Source organism: Sminthopsis crassicaudata, chromosome 1 (assembly GCF_048593235.1).
Source record: "Sminthopsis crassicaudata isolate SCR6 chromosome 1, ASM4859323v1, whole genome shotgun sequence".
NCBI classification, from domain to species: Eukaryota; Metazoa; Chordata; class Mammalia; order Dasyuromorphia; family Dasyuridae; genus Sminthopsis; species Sminthopsis crassicaudata.
Window position 1 is genome coordinate 419,554,447 of NC_133617.1, and position 17,400 is coordinate 419,571,846.

The 17,400-nt window shown below is 37.2% G+C and overlaps 1 protein-coding gene across 5 annotated transcripts in view; it reads left to right on the forward strand.

The window, feature by feature from the left end:
- The window catches only part of UNC13B (unc-13 homolog B), a 339,532-nt gene that overhangs the window by 203,474 nt on the left and 118,658 nt on the right, over positions 1 to 17,400 (forward strand). For all 5 annotated transcript variants that reach the window (XM_074280308.1, XM_074280310.1, XM_074280309.1 and 2 more), the window contains 2 exons: positions 931 to 1,254; positions 2,973 to 3,063. In XM_074280308.1, coding sequence (XP_074136409.1) covers positions 931 to 1,254; positions 2,973 to 3,063 — 415 coding nt within the window. The remainder of the gene's footprint in view (positions 1 to 930; positions 1,255 to 2,972; positions 3,064 to 17,400) is intronic.

Below are 17,400 nucleotides of genomic sequence, written 5' to 3' on the forward strand. Positions count from 1 at the left end.
GGGAGAAGAATATATAGGGAGTAAGAGTAGGGGTAGGGTGAAATCTATGGATCTGAATAAGAACATCTGGCATGGTTCCAACCTTAAAAATGGATTATATCCAATTTATCCAAAGATAGACTATGTCCAAATGATTGCATGAAATACTATAGGAATCCTACTTGTCATGGGTATGTGTTTGTGATTCTTCCTCTATGGGCAAAAGTATAGTTGTTTTATTCAATAAAATAAGATCATCCACTAGTAGAGTTTCTGTGGTCCTGATTTGTTCTTTCCGTGGTTTATCTCAGTGTGTGACTAACAGCAAAATAAGTAGCACCATTTTCCTATGGTTAATATAAGAATTAATCATTTATATTTTTAGTGGTAAGGAAAGAGAAAATGGAGACTTCACTTTAATGAAACAGAAAAGTTTTTTCAAAGAATCAAGTTTCATTCAGAGAAATAGTAAAAATTAGTACAATATTAAATCATTTCATTTCCAATGTTCTAACATGTTCTATAGGAAATGAATACAAAATTATATTCATGACAGCCACTGGGTAAAAATTTCTCAAGAAGATTGTAAGGTAGAAAGAAATTTTTAGGTAAAAAGTATCACACTATTTTTAAAAATTCCAGATCTTGTTAATAGAAATATAATGTACAAGTAAGAAGTCTTTGAAACTGGATACAAGACTGATGTTAAAGCTTTTGGCAAACCCAGGAGTCAACTCCATTTTATATTTTTCCTCTGCTATAATTTTTGTTAATTAGGAAGTAGTTCTACTAGGCTGTGAAGGTCTTTCCACTGAGAACCTAATGTGAAATCCCTGATACTGCAACATTTTCCCTGCTGATTCTTAAGCTCTGCCTGGGCACTACTTTATATTCATTTCCTTTTTCCTCTTTAATTTCTGACTTGTCTTTGTTTTCTACTTCTTCTCACAGCCCCACTGGCAGTAGTAGGTATGGTTCTTCTTGTAATGTTAGTCAAGGAAGCTCACAACTGAGTGAACTGGACCAGTATCATGAACATGTTCATAGCTCAGAGCAAGATGATGACCATCAAGAAAGGGACTCAATTCATTCTTGCCACAGTGCTGGAAGCTACACAAAGGATGGCCAAGCAGGCTTTGGGGAACAGGAGAAATTGCTGGAGGTGACCAGTGAAGCTGAGAAGGGAAAAGCTTGTGAGCCAAAGGAAATGGTTAAAGAAGATAAAACATCTCATCTTCCTCTAGAATTGGAGCCACATAAAAGCCCGCAGGAGAGGTAGGTGATTAGTACTTCAAGGAGAATTTTCCTAGCTTGCAGATCTGATTCCATTGTGGCAAAATGTTTTGTTTTTTTTTTTCTTCCCCCTTCCCTCCCCCACAAGTCACAAAAAAATAACCAAATAGATCAGCTATTATCCTGCCAAACAAGAGTCCCTTGGACTTTTGTCGTCTGTTGGGAGACTGTAGTTCCGTGGTGGTTACTGTATAGAGTCAATACTGCTTTCTTGTGCTGGTAGGTCCCGACCTTCTGCTCTACCTCAACTTCTCTGGCTCTAAAACAGACCCTAGAGCCATTCAGAAGGGAAAAAAAAACACTGAGGGAATTGCCCCAGAAAGTAACAAGAACTTGGCCTCTATTGGGCACCTTATGGATTATTTTTATGGATTCAAATTCTTATATTTCTTAAATTTTAAAGAGTACTTGAGACAAAATGACTGTTTTTGACATTTCTTAAATCCTGAGTGTAATTGAGGCCATATGATTCAGAAAAGAGCCATTAAAAGTCATTCAGAAAGTCTTTCTGAATCCTCATCTAGAAGAGCATAATTTTTTATTAAGCAATTTGGACTTAAAAGAAAGAAAATAGAAAACTTGACCTTTTAAAATCCATATAGGAGCTAAGCCCATAAATAGTGTATTATCACTGCCAGGCAGTGTTAGTCAGTCGGGTAGCCAGGAGAGCTGACAGGTGGTAGAGGGAGGATGGTTGAGGGTGACTAAAATACTTGGTATTTTGAAGCAGAATAACAAACTCTGCCCATCCCTCACCTTGAGTCCTGGAGCAAGATAGATTGGTCATTTGGCAAGTGAATGGGTAAAAGTGAATGGCATGTCTATCATGTCCTAGAGCTAACTCTAATTTTGGGCACTTATCCAGAAAGACAAAACTTCCTTTTCTCTTTTCTTCTTCCCTCTGGCTAGTAAGTGTCCACTCTTTGTGAATATTCACCAGATGGGGTAGAGAAGAGGCTGAAGAAGCTAAGCTTTGCTATTCTACTTTTGGCCAGTACTACATTTGGATTAGACCAAAGAACCTAGCCTTGGTTTGAACAGTGGTAGGAATTCTGGTAGGAAAGGTTTTTGTTTGACTGGTTATTGGACACTTCTCTGTTATCTCAAGGCTGGGAGGAAGGAGATAAGTTACTACTAACTAAACATTATGTATTATCACTAATGAAATATGATAACATCATCTGGTCTAATGTAATCATCTTCCCCTACAAGATGTTTGGTCATCGCCATTGTTTGCTTCACAAAATAAGTTCTTGAGGCCTGAGAAGTTCTTTTTCCAACTTAGGAAAAGTTAATTGCAATAATGGGACTAAAATCCTTAGGACTGGGGCTTTGTTTTTAGGGTGTGTCAGCAACCTTTCAATGATGTCTGAGATTGATTATTCTTAGGCAGAATTTTTCTTGTTGAGGGAAGAGAGGGAGGTATAAGTAGCTCAGTGACAGGTTCTTGTAATGCATATAAATAGCTCCAGTCACTGGGTGCCATCTCATTGCACATCACATAGGTTGTAGTGTTTAATCTACAAATAATAAGATGGGACTTAGGCAAAAACAGTTGTTGAATAGCAAACTATGGGAAGTGTTAGATGAATGTTGCTGTTTGATTTTGGATGTTCCTTAGTTTTAGTTGCTCTTACTGAATATTTTTTGTTCTGTGGGATGATCTGTTTCTAAAAGAACTGTTTTGCCTCTGTTCCAAGTTATTCTGAAGAGAATCATTCTTCACCATTTACACAAGCTAGAGCACATTGGATTCGAGCAGTTACCAAAGTCCGACTCCAGCTACAAGAGGTAGGGAATCTACTGGTGTGGTATGCGTTAAAGTTACTTATCCTTTGTGAATGAAAAGCTTATGACACTCATTGATGAGCATTTCTTGGTGAGGATGTTAGAAAATTAAAAAGTTGTTAGTTTTTGTTTGTTTGTTTTGTTTTGTTTTTTAATCAGTGCTTCCAGGAAGACTTGGCCAAAAAACTGAGAATTAATTAGGAAGGAAGAAATCATGAGATCTATCTGAACTAATTTTTAACTCCTCCCTCAGTATTTTGGGATAACAGGGTTAAAACTGTTCTCTTCTTTTTCATTATCGAAAGAGGAAAATCAAATGAACATTATGTAGAGTATAGAGGAGAAGTTAAATGCTCACTTCAAGTATCATAGTTGCTAGTCAAATGTAGCCATGATATTATCAATTCAGAAGATCCCTCTAATATTACAGATAACAACCTGTCCTTTCCTGCTGATCATGTGTGTTTCTTATTTATGTTCTATATAGTCAGCAAAAAGATGTCCTCTACCCAATGGGTGAGAGATTTTCCTTGTTCTTTTCTGACATCATAAGAATATCAGAGGGGCAGAGTGGCTATTCAATTGCAATCCTTTTCTTTCATTTTATAATATGCCTATCTTCTCTATTTATCATAAATAATTCTACAATCTCTTTGGAGTTTACTGGTTTTATGATATGCACCTCTCTATTGTTATCTGTGTGAAATTCCTTTTTAATTCTGTGGAGACAATTATATTTCATATTTTGCTGCCATTCGATAATGCAAATAAAATTTTAGTTTTTTAAGGAATTGTTTTCTTCAGTGAGCTTTTGTACCTCCTTTTCCATTTGTTGTACTTTTAGAGGAGTTGTTGTCTTCATTGAATTTTTTTTTCATTTGGTCAATTCTGCTTTTTAAGGCATTCTTCTCCTCATTGGCTTTTTAATTTCTTTTACCTAGTCTGGTTTTTTTTAAGGTCTTCTTTTCTACAATATTATTATTATTATTTTTTGTCTCCTTTACCAAATCATTGACCTATTTTTCTTGATTTTCTTGCATCATTTTCATTTCTCTTTTTAATTTTTCTTCTATCTCTCTTACGTGATTTTCAAAATCCTTTTTGAGTTCAATGACCTGAAAACAATTTGTATATTTCTTGGAGACTTTGGATGTAGGAACTTTGACCCGTTATCTTTTAAGTATGTGTTTTGACCTCCTTTGGTACAATAGTAACTTTCTATGTTCAGAATTTTTTCCTGTTTATTTTCCCAGCCTATTAATTGACTTTCAACTCTTTGTTAAAGTAGAACTCTGCTTCAAAGGTGGAGAGTCCACTGTTTCAAGTTTCAGGGGTTTTGTACAGCTGTTTTCAGAGTTATTTCTAGAGACCTCTAAGTTTTCAGTTCTTCCAAGGTGCTATGATCTAAAGAGAGTTGTTTATTCCTCTCATGACGTGCCAATCTGCGAGTACTCATTTCTGTCCAGGAACTATGAAGAAGGTTCCTGCCCCATGTGGCTACAAGCTCTGGCGTGCTTGTGTTCCTTCTGGGACTGTCACCCTGGACTGTGACCTGGATTCAAGCTACAGAGGCCTTCCTCAGTGCTAACAAAGACCTCTACCATCTTCTTCTGACCATTTGTTCACTCCCTTTACCATATGTGGGCTGAGAACTCTGGAAGTTGCCACCACTGCTGCTGATTCAGTAGCTCCCAAAGCTTCTGATCTACAGGCCTTTATGAGGCCTACAGCAGGACTGAGATTTTTGGTTTTTTTGTTTTGTTTTGTTTTCTGTTTTTAAAGGAACTGTCAAAACTTTGTTCCAAAATTTGGAATTTAGTGTTGCATGGTGATAAATGGAATGATTTGGGAGCCTTAAGATGTAGGTTCTGCCACTGCTCTGCCACTGACTAGCAGTGTGACTGGGTGCTATCTTGGTCTCATTTTTCTCATTGTTCAAATGAGTAGATTAGATTAGAGGGCCTTCAGAGATCTCTTCAGGTCCTCAGTCTTTGTGTCTTGGACTATTTCAAAAGCCTTCTATTTGGCTTCTCTGCCTTAACATTGCTCTCTGTTTCAATCCTTCCTTTATAAAATTGCCAAAGTCCTAAATTATAAGTCTGCTATGGGACTCTCACTCTACTCATCAGATTCCAGTATGTCCCTGTTAGCTCTGGGATCAAATATAAACTTTTTTTTTTTTGCTTTGAAAGTTCTAAACATACACACACACAGAGTGACACATATACATACACATACCCAAAGGAAGTTCTAAACAACCTGATTCCTCCCTACTTTTCCCATCTTCTCACAGGTTAGTTCTTTTTACTTATGTGGTCTTTGACACTATTGATCTCTCCTTCTAGATACTCTCTTCTTTTTTTTTTTCTTTTTTTTTTTTTTTTTTTTTTTTTTTTTTTTTTTGCTGAGGCAATTGGGGCTAAGTGGCTCAGGGTCACACAGCTAGGACGTGTTAAGTACCTGAGATCAAATTTGAACTCAGGGCTAGTACTCTATCCACTGCATCACCTAGCTGCCCCAGATACTCGGTTTTGAGACACCACTCGTTTCCAGTTCTCTTCCAATCTTTCTGACCACCCCTTCTTCTTTATCTCCTTTGCTGGATCTCCTTTCAGATTATGCACTCTAACCATAGCTGTCTTTCAGGATTTTCTGTTCTGAACCCCCTTCTCTTTTCCCTCTAAACTATTTCATTTGGTAATCTCATCAGCTTCCATGAATTTAATTACCGTCTTGATGCTAATAATTCTCAAATGTACTTTTCCTGCCTCAAGATTCTCCCCACCCCAATCCATGCGCCATTCAGCCACTAAATGATTTTCCTAAAATGCAAGGCTGATCATCTCGATTAACTTCAGTAGCTTCCTATTGCCTTGAGAAGCAAATACAAAATACTCAATTTGGCATTCAAAAGCCTTCTTAGCCTAACTCTTTCTACCTTTCTGACATCTGACTCCTAGACACATATACTTCACTCCAGTGACACTGATCTGACTGTTTCATCAACAAGACTCTCTATCCTCTCAGTTCTGGGGATTTTCTCTAATTATATACCCTGTGCCTGGTGCATTCTCCCTTTTTACCTTCCTGGCTTCCTTTAAGTCCCAACTAAAATCCCTCCTTCTATAGGAAGCCTTTTCCAACCCCTCAGTTCTAATGCCCTCACTCTGTTCATGATTTCTTATTCATCCTTTATATAGCAAACTTTGTATATATTTATTTGCATGTTGTCTCCCTCATTAGATTGCAAACTCCTTAAGGGCAGGGATTGTCTTTTTGTATCTCTAGTGTTTAGCATAATGTCTGGTATTTAATAAGAGTTTAATAAATATTAAATGATTGATTTAGATGTTCCTCACACATGATGATCCATCTCCTATCACTATGCCTTTGCATTGGCATGGTTCCCCATGGTTAGACTGCTCCCTTTACTCACTTTTACTTCTTGAAATTTGTGCTTTGTTTCAAGACTTAATTCAAGTACTACCTTCTGCAAGAGGCTTTTCTTGGAAGCCCTTTCCTCCTTAAACTCCCTCTAGCTGCTAGTTCCTTCTCTTCTAAGCTTATTTTGTAGCTATGTAATATGTATATACTTATGTACATGTTTTTTTCTCCATTAGAATGTAAATTTCTTTTATTATTATTACATTATTTACATTATTATTATCTGACTTGCTTTATTTTTTGTTTTAATATTTTTATTTTCCCCAGTTACATGTAAAACAATTTTTTTCCCATTTGTTTTTGAAACTTTGAGTTTCAGATTTTCTCTCTTCTTTTCTCCTTTCCCTTCCCCTGCATTGGGAAGGAATAAGCAAAATTGCACAAAACGTTTCCATAAAAGTCATGTCACAAAAGAAAACATAGATCTCCCCTCCCCCAAAAAAACCTTCATGAAAAAAAATGTAAATTTAAAAAGTGTGCTTCAATCTGAACAGATACAATCAGTTCTTTCTTTGGGTCTGGATGGCATTCCTCATCATAAATCTTTCAGAGTACTCTTGGATCATTGTATTGCTGAGAATAGCAAAGTCATTCACTGCTGATCATCCCACAACTTGTCTATTACTTTGTACACAGTACTAGAATGTACATTTGTTGAAGGTAGGGACTATTTAACTTTTTACTTTATTAGTCCTGCTCCTGACACATGGTAGATGCTCAATAACTGTTTATTGATTGATTGGATATTCTAGCTGTACCTTTTTAAGTTTTCTGCAGTTTTGCAATCAGATTGTTAATTTGTTATGATGAAATTGTTACAATAATGTTGCAGTAAGTCTAATCATCAGACAACAATTTAGCACTCTTCATCTTCCGCTTTACTTTGATCAGTCACTAGACTCCCTATACCTATTACTGCTTTATATGTTGTCTTGGATCAAATCCTCTTGGATCAGTGTTAATTCCTTTCAGCTTCATCCTATGCTCCTCTTGTCCCTCCTCACCCTCATACTTTGTACCTAATAGCTGCTCTGCTTAAAACTTATATCCCTGACATCTATACTTATAACTCTTAGTCTGTCTTCACATCAGTTCACTACTTTGAGAGCTCTATAATCTTCTCTCACCTTGGGCAGTCTAGTTATTGATTGGACCTTATACCCTAAACACTCCAAGCTCTTCTTCTTAACTTAGTTTCACTCATTTTATCCCTAAACCATTTCCCAGGATTTCCCCAAACCTGGTGCTAACTTAGCACTGCTTCGTGCTAGAGTACCTAGAATACTTTGCTTTTGTATCCATTATGTGCCATACTAGATTTGCCACCTCTTTCCCTAGGACCACCCTAGCCATCTTAACCAGATATGTGCAAGTGACCACCATCACCCTTTCAGGAACATATATATTACTGTTTTCCTGTGGCCTCAGCTACCACTCCTTCTATTGATTTCAATCAAACTGTATTTTTGGAGAACCAATCAATGGAAGACAAAGTATGACTATGTAATTTATCCTGAGGAAAATGAGTTATAGAGATCAATTTGTTTTGTGTATGCAAAGTACAAGAGCTTTAAGTAAGTAGCTTAAGTGTATTTTATTCTTGCAAATAATTATTCTGGCCTGCTTTCCTGCCTGATCAAATGATAGGTAGCTTTTGGAGATTCTGGGCTGGTGAAAGGGACTTCTGATGGAACCCAATGCTATTTTAGTGACATCTCCTATCCAAGAACTCTTTACCTCCTGATGTTGATGCTGGACATGTGCATCTAGGCTCAACCTTCAGAATCTGTTCCTTGGTGACTATATGAACAAGAAGTATTTTGGCTTTTTCTGTTGCCAGAGTGGAAGCTTCAGAAAGTAGCACCTGAGCTTGGTCTTTAAGAAAGCCAAGAATTCTAAGAGGTAAGGAGAAATTGTAGTTTGTAGATTAAATCAGGGGTAGCTTGTGAAAAGGCAGAGAGATGGGAAATGGCATGTTTAGTTTGGGGAGTTGGCCACTTTAACTAAAATTTTGCAATGTTATGAGAGAAAGTTCTAGGAAAGGAACCTAGGTGAGAGCCAGATTATGAAAGTATTAAATGACAATTCTTATATCATAGAGTCAATAGAGAACCACTGAAAAGTTTTGAGTAGGAAAGTGCCAAGCTTAAATTATATTTTTAGGAATATTCCTTTGGCAATTGTAGAGCAGCAAACCAATTAGTAGGAGAGTTTTACAGTAAGCTAGGCAAGAAGTAATAAGGACCTGATCCTGAACTTGTAAGAGTAGATCTAAAAATATGCATACATATATTATATTTAACATATTTGACATGTATTGGTCTACCTGCCATCTAGGGGAAAGGGGTGGGGAGAAGGAGGGGAAAAATTGCAACAAAAGGTTTTGCAATAGTCAATGTGGAAAAATTACCCATGTATAATATCTTGTAAATAAAAAAAAAAAAAATATATATATATATATATAAAAAGAGTCCATCTAAACGATGCTGTGGAAGTAGAATTGATAGAACTTGGCAATTTATTGGATATTGGGAATGAGGGCGAAAAGAGTCAATGATGACTTAAGTTGTGAAATTGAATAGTTCTAAGGCTTACCAGAAAAAGAATGTTTTGTTTTGTTTTTTTTGGAGGGGGGAATTTGGGGGAGAAGACGTATGAGTTCCATTTTGAAAGCTTTGAATTTGGAATGATGAGAGCACATTAGTTCCCCTCATGTCATATTGGGAAAAGTTCTGAATTTCAAGCCAAAAAACCTGACTTTATGTGGCGACTGCGTTAGGATCCTGAGTATCTTAGAATCAGCCGGAATCAGGATAAGCAAAAGTCTTTATTCTTGGTCTTTAGTGTTAGAAGTGAAGAGAGAGTGTACATGTAGGATCTCTGAGATCTCACCTCATTATCTCTCTCTCCAAAGTGACCCTGGCTGGTCTCACTGTACCTCCTAGTCCCTCCCACAATTCTCTGTATATACCAAATGATTGGGCCAGCACAAGATAGTGGGAAGGGCCTGTGAATGTTCTGTTGTCCCTAAGTTGCAATCATTCTCTGAGAGGAGATCTCTTGGGGAACTTCTGGGGAGGCACCAGTAATCCCCAAAATGCAGCCAGGAGTTAAAGGTCCGGATCCTATATTGTGTCCTTCTAAGTCTTGAATCTTTTCCTGTCAGAATCTTTCCAGCCAGCTTCAGTCTCTAGCTCCCTCTGAATCCAAAGCCTTCAGCCAGCACAAAGGTAGACATGGGTATGAAATCTTGATTCTGAATCTCCTAGAGTGTGGGAATCAGACTCTGCCTCCGAGAGTGTGGGAAGTCTTCTCCTTGACCCAATCCAAACTGACTCTCTCCACTGAGTCTTGGCTCCTTTTATCCTCCCAGAGAATGGGCTTGTGGAGAGTCCATGGGTTTGTGGGAACTCCTTAAGGGGCCAATGAGCTAACTCCTTTAAAGGTGTGAACTCTGAGCTAGAGAATTGTTAAGTACCGACTTACCACCTAGTAATATCCTAACATCTCCCCCTTTCTTTTGATTTAGAACATAGGGTGATCATGACCTTGAAACAAGTATACATAAATCCATCAATATGGGAGATATTACACATAATTACATAAATCACATAAATACATAGTAACATAACACATGCTAGAAGTGATGTAACAAATAACATGATCAAATAATCACAAATTGAGAATTTATACATGTCTATAAGTCCTAGAAATAGTCCAAAAGGAATTAGTTCATGTGCCAGGAATCCAATAATTCCTACAAGTTTTAAAGTTCTTTAACAGCCTCCTTATCAGCCTTGCTCTTTCATTGTCAGATGCTTCTTAGATCTTCTCCTTTGTTTTGAGGTTTTTCTCTTTTTCTGTCTCTCTTTGCTGGACAAGGCGAATATGACTTATTGGTGCTGGAACTCTGTCTTCCCAGAAATCAGCCAGAGTCAGGAAAATCAAAAGTCTTTTTATTCTTGGTCTTTTGAGGTCGTTGTCAGGGGATTAGATCTAGCAATCTCCACACCTCCTTCCTCTCTCCCCACCGCCAGGAGAATGCCTCAATTTCCTCCTCCTACTCCACCCACACAAGTCACTTCCCCTTCTTTGTCCCACCAATCGAGCCAGTACAAAATAGTTGGGGAGGGTCATCCTTCAAACATGTTAATAGAGAACTGTCCAATTGGCAATTAGTCTCATGTGCTCCATTATCCAAGTGCATTTGGTCAGTTCTAGCCCTTTACATCTCCCACTTTCTTTTGTTTTTGAACACAGGTGGTCATGCCATACCTGACTTCTCAGGGAAGTGAGAACCCCAAAAAGGAGGTGATCACGCCCCTCCTGACTTCTCAGGAAGGGAAATGAAAGCACTAAAAAGGAGATAATCACGCCTTCCCTGACATCTCAGGAAGGAAGATGAAAAGCACCAAAGGGAAGTGGGGATTGCTAGTGGGTTTCTGGATTGAAGAGTCTTATTAGAGACAAGTATGCACAAACCCATCAGCATGGGAGGTATTACACAAGCACATAGCAATAATGCACAGGCTATTAGTGATAACTCTCCCCACACATTGGCACCCATCTGATTCCTTCTCCATCTGTAGAGATACAAGTAAACCCTCCCTTCCATTCACCACTTTCTGGGTCTCTCCACATCACCTGGCGATTATCTAAAGATAGTGGAGCTGCTCGTACTGGACACTGCCCTTCCATTGGGTTGTAAAACCTATCTGCTGGAGCCAGTGCATCTTTGTCAAAAATTTAAAAATTAATGGTATAGAGTATTGTCCAATTGGTAATTAGCCTCAAGTGCTCCATTGTCCGACCCCAGTACATTGATTGACTCAAGAGTTTCTACCCTTCACATCTCCCGCTTTCTTTTATTTTAGAACATAGGTGGTCACACCATCCCTGACTTCTCAGGGAGGTAAGAACCCCAAAAAGGAGGTGATCATGCCCTCCCTGACTTCTCAGGAAGGGAGGTGTAAGCACTAAAAAGCACTTCAAATCTCATCTTTGCAACTTACTACTTATGTGACCCTAAGCAAGACATTTAAGCTTTACAGGCCTTGGTTTCCTCTTAAGTATAAACAATTGATCTATGATCCAGGTGGATATATTTAATATTTGGTAATATGTTGCTAGTATTCAAGAAAGAGAATGAAGTTGGTTATCTATGAAAATTGAACATATGGAATCTAATAAGATTTCTAAGAGAATCTGTAGACTAAAGAAAGGAGGCTAACCCAAGATATGGTGGCCAGGGAACTTCCATGTAAAAAGGCAGGAGATACGTAATGATTTAATACAGGAGACAGCAAAGAATAAGTCGGACAGTTGTAGGAATCAAGGAAGATGAGACAAAAGAAGAGATTAATTGACAGTATCAAAAGTAGAATGGTCAAGTAGAATGAGGATTGAAAGAAGGTCATTGAATCTAGAAATTAAGAAATTGTTTCAGTTGAATAGCAATTTGAAAGCTGGATTACTAAGGGCTGGGAAATAAATAGAAGAGAAAACGGAAATAATGAATATTATTTCTTCTAGGAGTTTGGTTGGGAAAGGAAGAAGAAATATAGGATGATAGTTTTCGGGAGTGAGAGGATCATGCAAAAGGTTTTTTTTTTTCTTTTTTTTTTTTTCCCTCCTCCAGATCATTTTATTTTATTTTTTAAATGCCATTTTTATTTTTCCAAATACATGTAAAAATGGTTTTCACCATTCACCTTAAGCCAAAGGTTTTAAAGGATCAGAGAAGCCCAAAGATGTTTAAAGACAAAGGAATTAGTGGATAAGAAGAAATTAAAGAAGAAAGGAAATACATTTATTAAGCACCTTTTAGGTGCCAGGCAATATGCTAATATGCTAAATACTTTACAAATATGATTTCATTTAATCCTCACAACCTTGGAAGGTAGGTGCTGTTGTTACCTCCATTTTATAATTGAGGAAACTGAGGCAAACAGGTTAAATGACTTGCCCAGGTAGTAAGTGTTAGAGGTCCTCTTTGAACCCTAGTGGCCTGTAACTAGGTCCTATGCTCTACCTATTGCACCATCTAGCCATAAAAGGGGAAATGAAAAAAGAGACAAACTCCCAGGAGCAGAAAGGATCAAGAATTTAAGTGGAGAGAAAGATTGGCCTTGGCAAAGAAAAGGGTTGCTGTCCTCCTCAAAGCTTGGCGGAAAGGAGGAGAGAATGAGGAATGGTATGCAAAGGTCTTGAGGTGTGGCGATAATGAAGCTATCACAACAGATGGGTTTGATTTACTTAGTCAGAGCAAGGCCTGCTGGGAAGAAGAGAAGGGAGCTCTTAAACTAAGTGAAGGTTTGGAATAATTGCAGGAAATAATATAATAGCCAGGTGATATGAAAAAAAAAAAAAAGTTTTGCAACAGGGAGGACCTAGGTAAGATTAGATACCTTTTTCATATGAGAGTGACCCAAGTGAAGAACTTCCTCCAGCTTTGATGATCATCCAGTGAGTTCTGAATCCTCGTAATTGTACTGTTCATTTTGACCACAAGGACATTATGAGAGACATTAAATATCTTGTGAAAATTCAGGTATCAGTCCCTTTGGTTGTTCTTCAATCCTATCCAATTCCATTTGGAATTTTCTTAGCAGAGATACTGTAGTCATTTGCTATATCCTTCTCCAGTTTATTTTATAGATGAAGCAAACAGGATTAAGCAATTTTCTCAAGATCACATAGCTAGTAAGTGTTTGAGACCAGATTTGAACTCATTAAGATGTCTTTCTGATTCCATCCACAATGTTCAATCCTCCACACCAATTACCTCCTTTTAAATTATTTTCCTGACCTACTAACTACTGTCTAATGGCCACTTAAACTGCCACAGGTTAGTCTGGAATGAAATGTATTTGAACCTGTGAAAGTTCTTAATATAATGATGAATCTTAGAATTTCTTCATGAAATAATGTTTATTATCCTATATATTATAGAATCTATCTTCTTCCTTTTTTGAAGGTTAGGATATTTGCTAACCTCTTGTTCTATGGCTTCTTATCTATTTTTCACAACTTTTCAAAGAGGCTATAAATAGTGACTTACAAGTTTTAGTATCCTGGGCTAGTTGACAAAATTAATGAAGCCAGCTCTATGTTTTTCCCCATCATTTTATTTATCTCATGAATGCAAGATTCAAGAAAAAGTCAAGATATGAAATGATCAGATTTATGCCATATCACTATGGCTGCTATGTGGAGAATGAATTGAATAAGGAGGACCTTGAATCAAGGAGACCAATTCGGTGATTAGTGGAATAATCCAAGCAAAAAGTAATGTTGGCCTATGAATTTCATTTCCTTTTAAAGCATATTTAATCTGTACTTTTTCACTCTGGGGATCATTTCCTTTAGCAGAGAGATGCATAGAAAAATTGGAGCCATCTCTATTGTTTTCATTTCATCCTATTCCCATGCCTATCCACCTGCAAAGCAGGTTATCAAAATAGCTAAAATAGCACTTTATTTTGTCCTTAATATTCATTACAATCTCCAACTTTTTCTTGTTTTGTGAAGCGAAGTTCATGAGTAGTAGCTTGCTCTCTTAAGTGCATTTTTTCAAAGAACTTTTTTGGCCTTCTTCCCAGCCCTAGAGATACTGAGATGCTGAGCTGTCCCCTCATCATCAACTGAAATGGAAAGGATTTCTGCTGGAGTCCAGGGCCTCTTCCAGGGGCATCTCCCATCCAAGAACTCTTTATCTCTTGATATTGATCTTGGGTATGTGTATCTATACCTGGCTCCCAAGATCTCTAACTTGGCGACCTATTGGACAAGTACTGTTTTGGCTTTCTCTTGTTACCTAAGTGGAGACTTCAGTAAGTATCATCCGAGCTTAGTCTTCAAGAAAGCCAGGGATTCCAAGAGGTAAAGAGAAATTGTAGTTTGGGGAACAGAATATCAGGAATAAAAGGTGAAACTAGAGATAAGGAAATGAATGCTAACAAATAACATTATTCTATAGAATCATGGATTTAGAGCTTAGGCGTCAAGTAGTACAATATTCTAACTTTATAAATAAGGAAACTGATGTCCAGAAAGTTTAAGTGACTTGCCCACTGTAGCACAGGTTAAAATTGGGAGAACTAAGATTCAATCTCTACTCTTCTGGCTCTATGTTCAGCACCCATAAATCTATATCCAGCATTTTTAAAAATTAAAGTTGGTTAAAGGTTTCCTTTCATGACCATATCAGTCTCTTTAGCCTCCTTTTCCTTATCATTCATTTGTATCATTAGAATTTTCTTTTGGGGAGTATAGTATTACTCTTATGCAGACTTTCTATGAAGAGACTTAGATTATAGTATCATCCCAGTCCTTATTCAGATTCAGCAAGCACTATGTGCCAGGTTCTGTATTAGGTGCTGGGGATCCAAAGGTAAACATGAAATACTCCTGCTCTCAAATAGCTTACCTTCTATTAAAAGAAAACACCATATCTATAGAAAGTTAAATATAAAATATATACAAAGCAAGTTTTGGGGAATGGACACAAATCTGCCATAAAGGGAAAATTGTTCATGATAGAACAGAAGATCCAGAATGTACAATGTAATTATGGAACAGGACCAAAGTATGTATGAGCCACTAGAGACATTGATTTCCACATTTTTTTTAAAAAATTCTTTCTTCCAAAGTCTAGAATATATATCACATTATCTATCTCATGAAACTCGAGGATGATGTGATCACTCTTTGGTTCCAGTCATTTCTCTTCATCCTTATTAATCAGAATAAGGTGAGAAATAGATTTTCCCCTGGTTGCTCCTTCTACTTTTTCATTGAGGTGTGCCAAAAAGTGTTTTCTTCTTGCAACAGAGAATAATTACTATTAGGGCAACACTTCCAAGTCACTTACATAATTTTACATTAGTTTTAAATCATTTTCTCTCACTGGAGTGGGGGTACTGCCACTTCATAATTAATAATCACTAAGACCCTTCCTTGAGTTTTGGTTGGAGATAAACTAGAAGACTTGTCATAATTACTACTCAGTAAACTATCCCAGGTTGATGCATTAACCCAGTTGGGGCTCTAAGTAAAGGAAGGGAGCTTTGTTTTAATATGGGCAATTATTATACTTTAAAAGGGACAAATAGAACCATTGCCTAAACTTTCATTATGAAGTTTTGCATTTGTGATTCTGTTTGTGTTTCTCTGACCTTCAGCATATATCCCTGCTTATCCTATTTAGGCCATAAATGGTCAGACAGAAGAATACAGGCTTTCATTATGGAGTGGTTATGAGTTATCTGATATCAATTAGACCTCAAAACATTATTGGTCAAATTTTTATGAGAATAGATGGATGAAATTGTACTTGATTTTATAAATTGACTCAACATGAAAAATATACTTTGAAAATTGGATTGTGTCCCACATTTGCTGACCATGTGATTAGCCAATGAGTCATGTTATTGTTTCTGCATCCTCTCCTTTCTTCTTTGATTTAGCTTATGAGTGAGGAGTGTTTGTAGCACCAGGGACTTAATTGAGTGGCCAGCACCAAGAAACAGACAGAAATTCTCACATGCAGCATGTATAAATCAAATTATGACAGGCAACATATTCTTTTTTCTTCATTTTCTTTTTAGAGGGGGCCACTGGGCTGGATGTGAGTAGCTGCTTAGCTGGTGGGTGCTAAAAAAAGAAAACTATCAGGTTTTCAGCTGTCATCATTGCTCTATAGCAGCCTTACAGATATGGAGAACAGGAGAACTATGTCTATGTATCCTTTCTGGATATCTCTGTTACTTTCATGGTAAAAAGGAGGATTTAAAGGTTAAATTCATTGAAGAAAAACTTGTGATATCAGCATGTCAGCTTGTTTTTGGCATTTTTTTCCTCCAAGTTTCCAGTTTTCCCCAATATATTTAACCTCTGTGGAATGATCTGACCTTTAGTTATAGGCAATTGGGGGAGGAATGCTTGAAGCTAGTGAGATCAGAACCAGAGAAGAGGGCTGCAGCCAATTCACATTTTAAAAAATAAATTTTTATTGATGCCTTTTTTTTTTTTTTTTTTACTTTGCCTATATTTCTCTCTGTATTTCTTTACCTCCCATGACTGGGAAAACTATTTGTATGATAAAATTTTGTTTTTCTTTTCTTTTTCTTTTTTTAAAGGAAAAGAGAAATGAGTCTGTGTTCTTTGACCCAAGACTTCTATTGGAGAGGGAATTATTACACAAAACCACTTAGTTCATTTCCAAACCTCTTAGCAGCCTTGGATAGTCTTTAAGTACTCTGGAGAAAAATTTTTCTTTGTCTTATCAGAGGGTCAGATGAGCTACTAAATTCTTTATGACCTAATGTTTTGATGGCTTATTTTATATATATTATATAAAAAGAAATTATTTAGCATGGCTTCTCTAAGAAAACTGAAGGAGCTAGTGGAAACATTGTATTGTAGAAAAACCCTGGTCTGTGAATTAAAGGGCCTCAGTTCATATCAGAGATCTACTCTATCTCATATTTCTACAGATACCAGACTACTTGAAGTTTTCTTTATGCCTTTGCTCATATACTCCGCCTCCTCACCCCCACCAACACACATACCCTTCCTCAGGTAATGACAAGAAGAAAGAAATCCCTATGAGCTGGATTTATTGGAACATTAATAGGAGGGTTACTTTGGTTGTACCTTAAATGAAAGGTAGTATTTGAATAGCAAGAGAGAAGATGGGGTCAGGGCACGAGGTGCTGTGTGGGGATGGGCATTAGACTCCCTTTCCCAAATTAACTAATCAGAATCATCTTCAGGTACAAAGAGAAAACATTTATTTAGTCCCTTCAGGAAGAGGTCTGGGAGCCATCCCAGGGCCCACTATATGCTAGTGGATCTGACAGTCCAGAAGTTAAAAAGTGCGAGACCCAAGCCTTT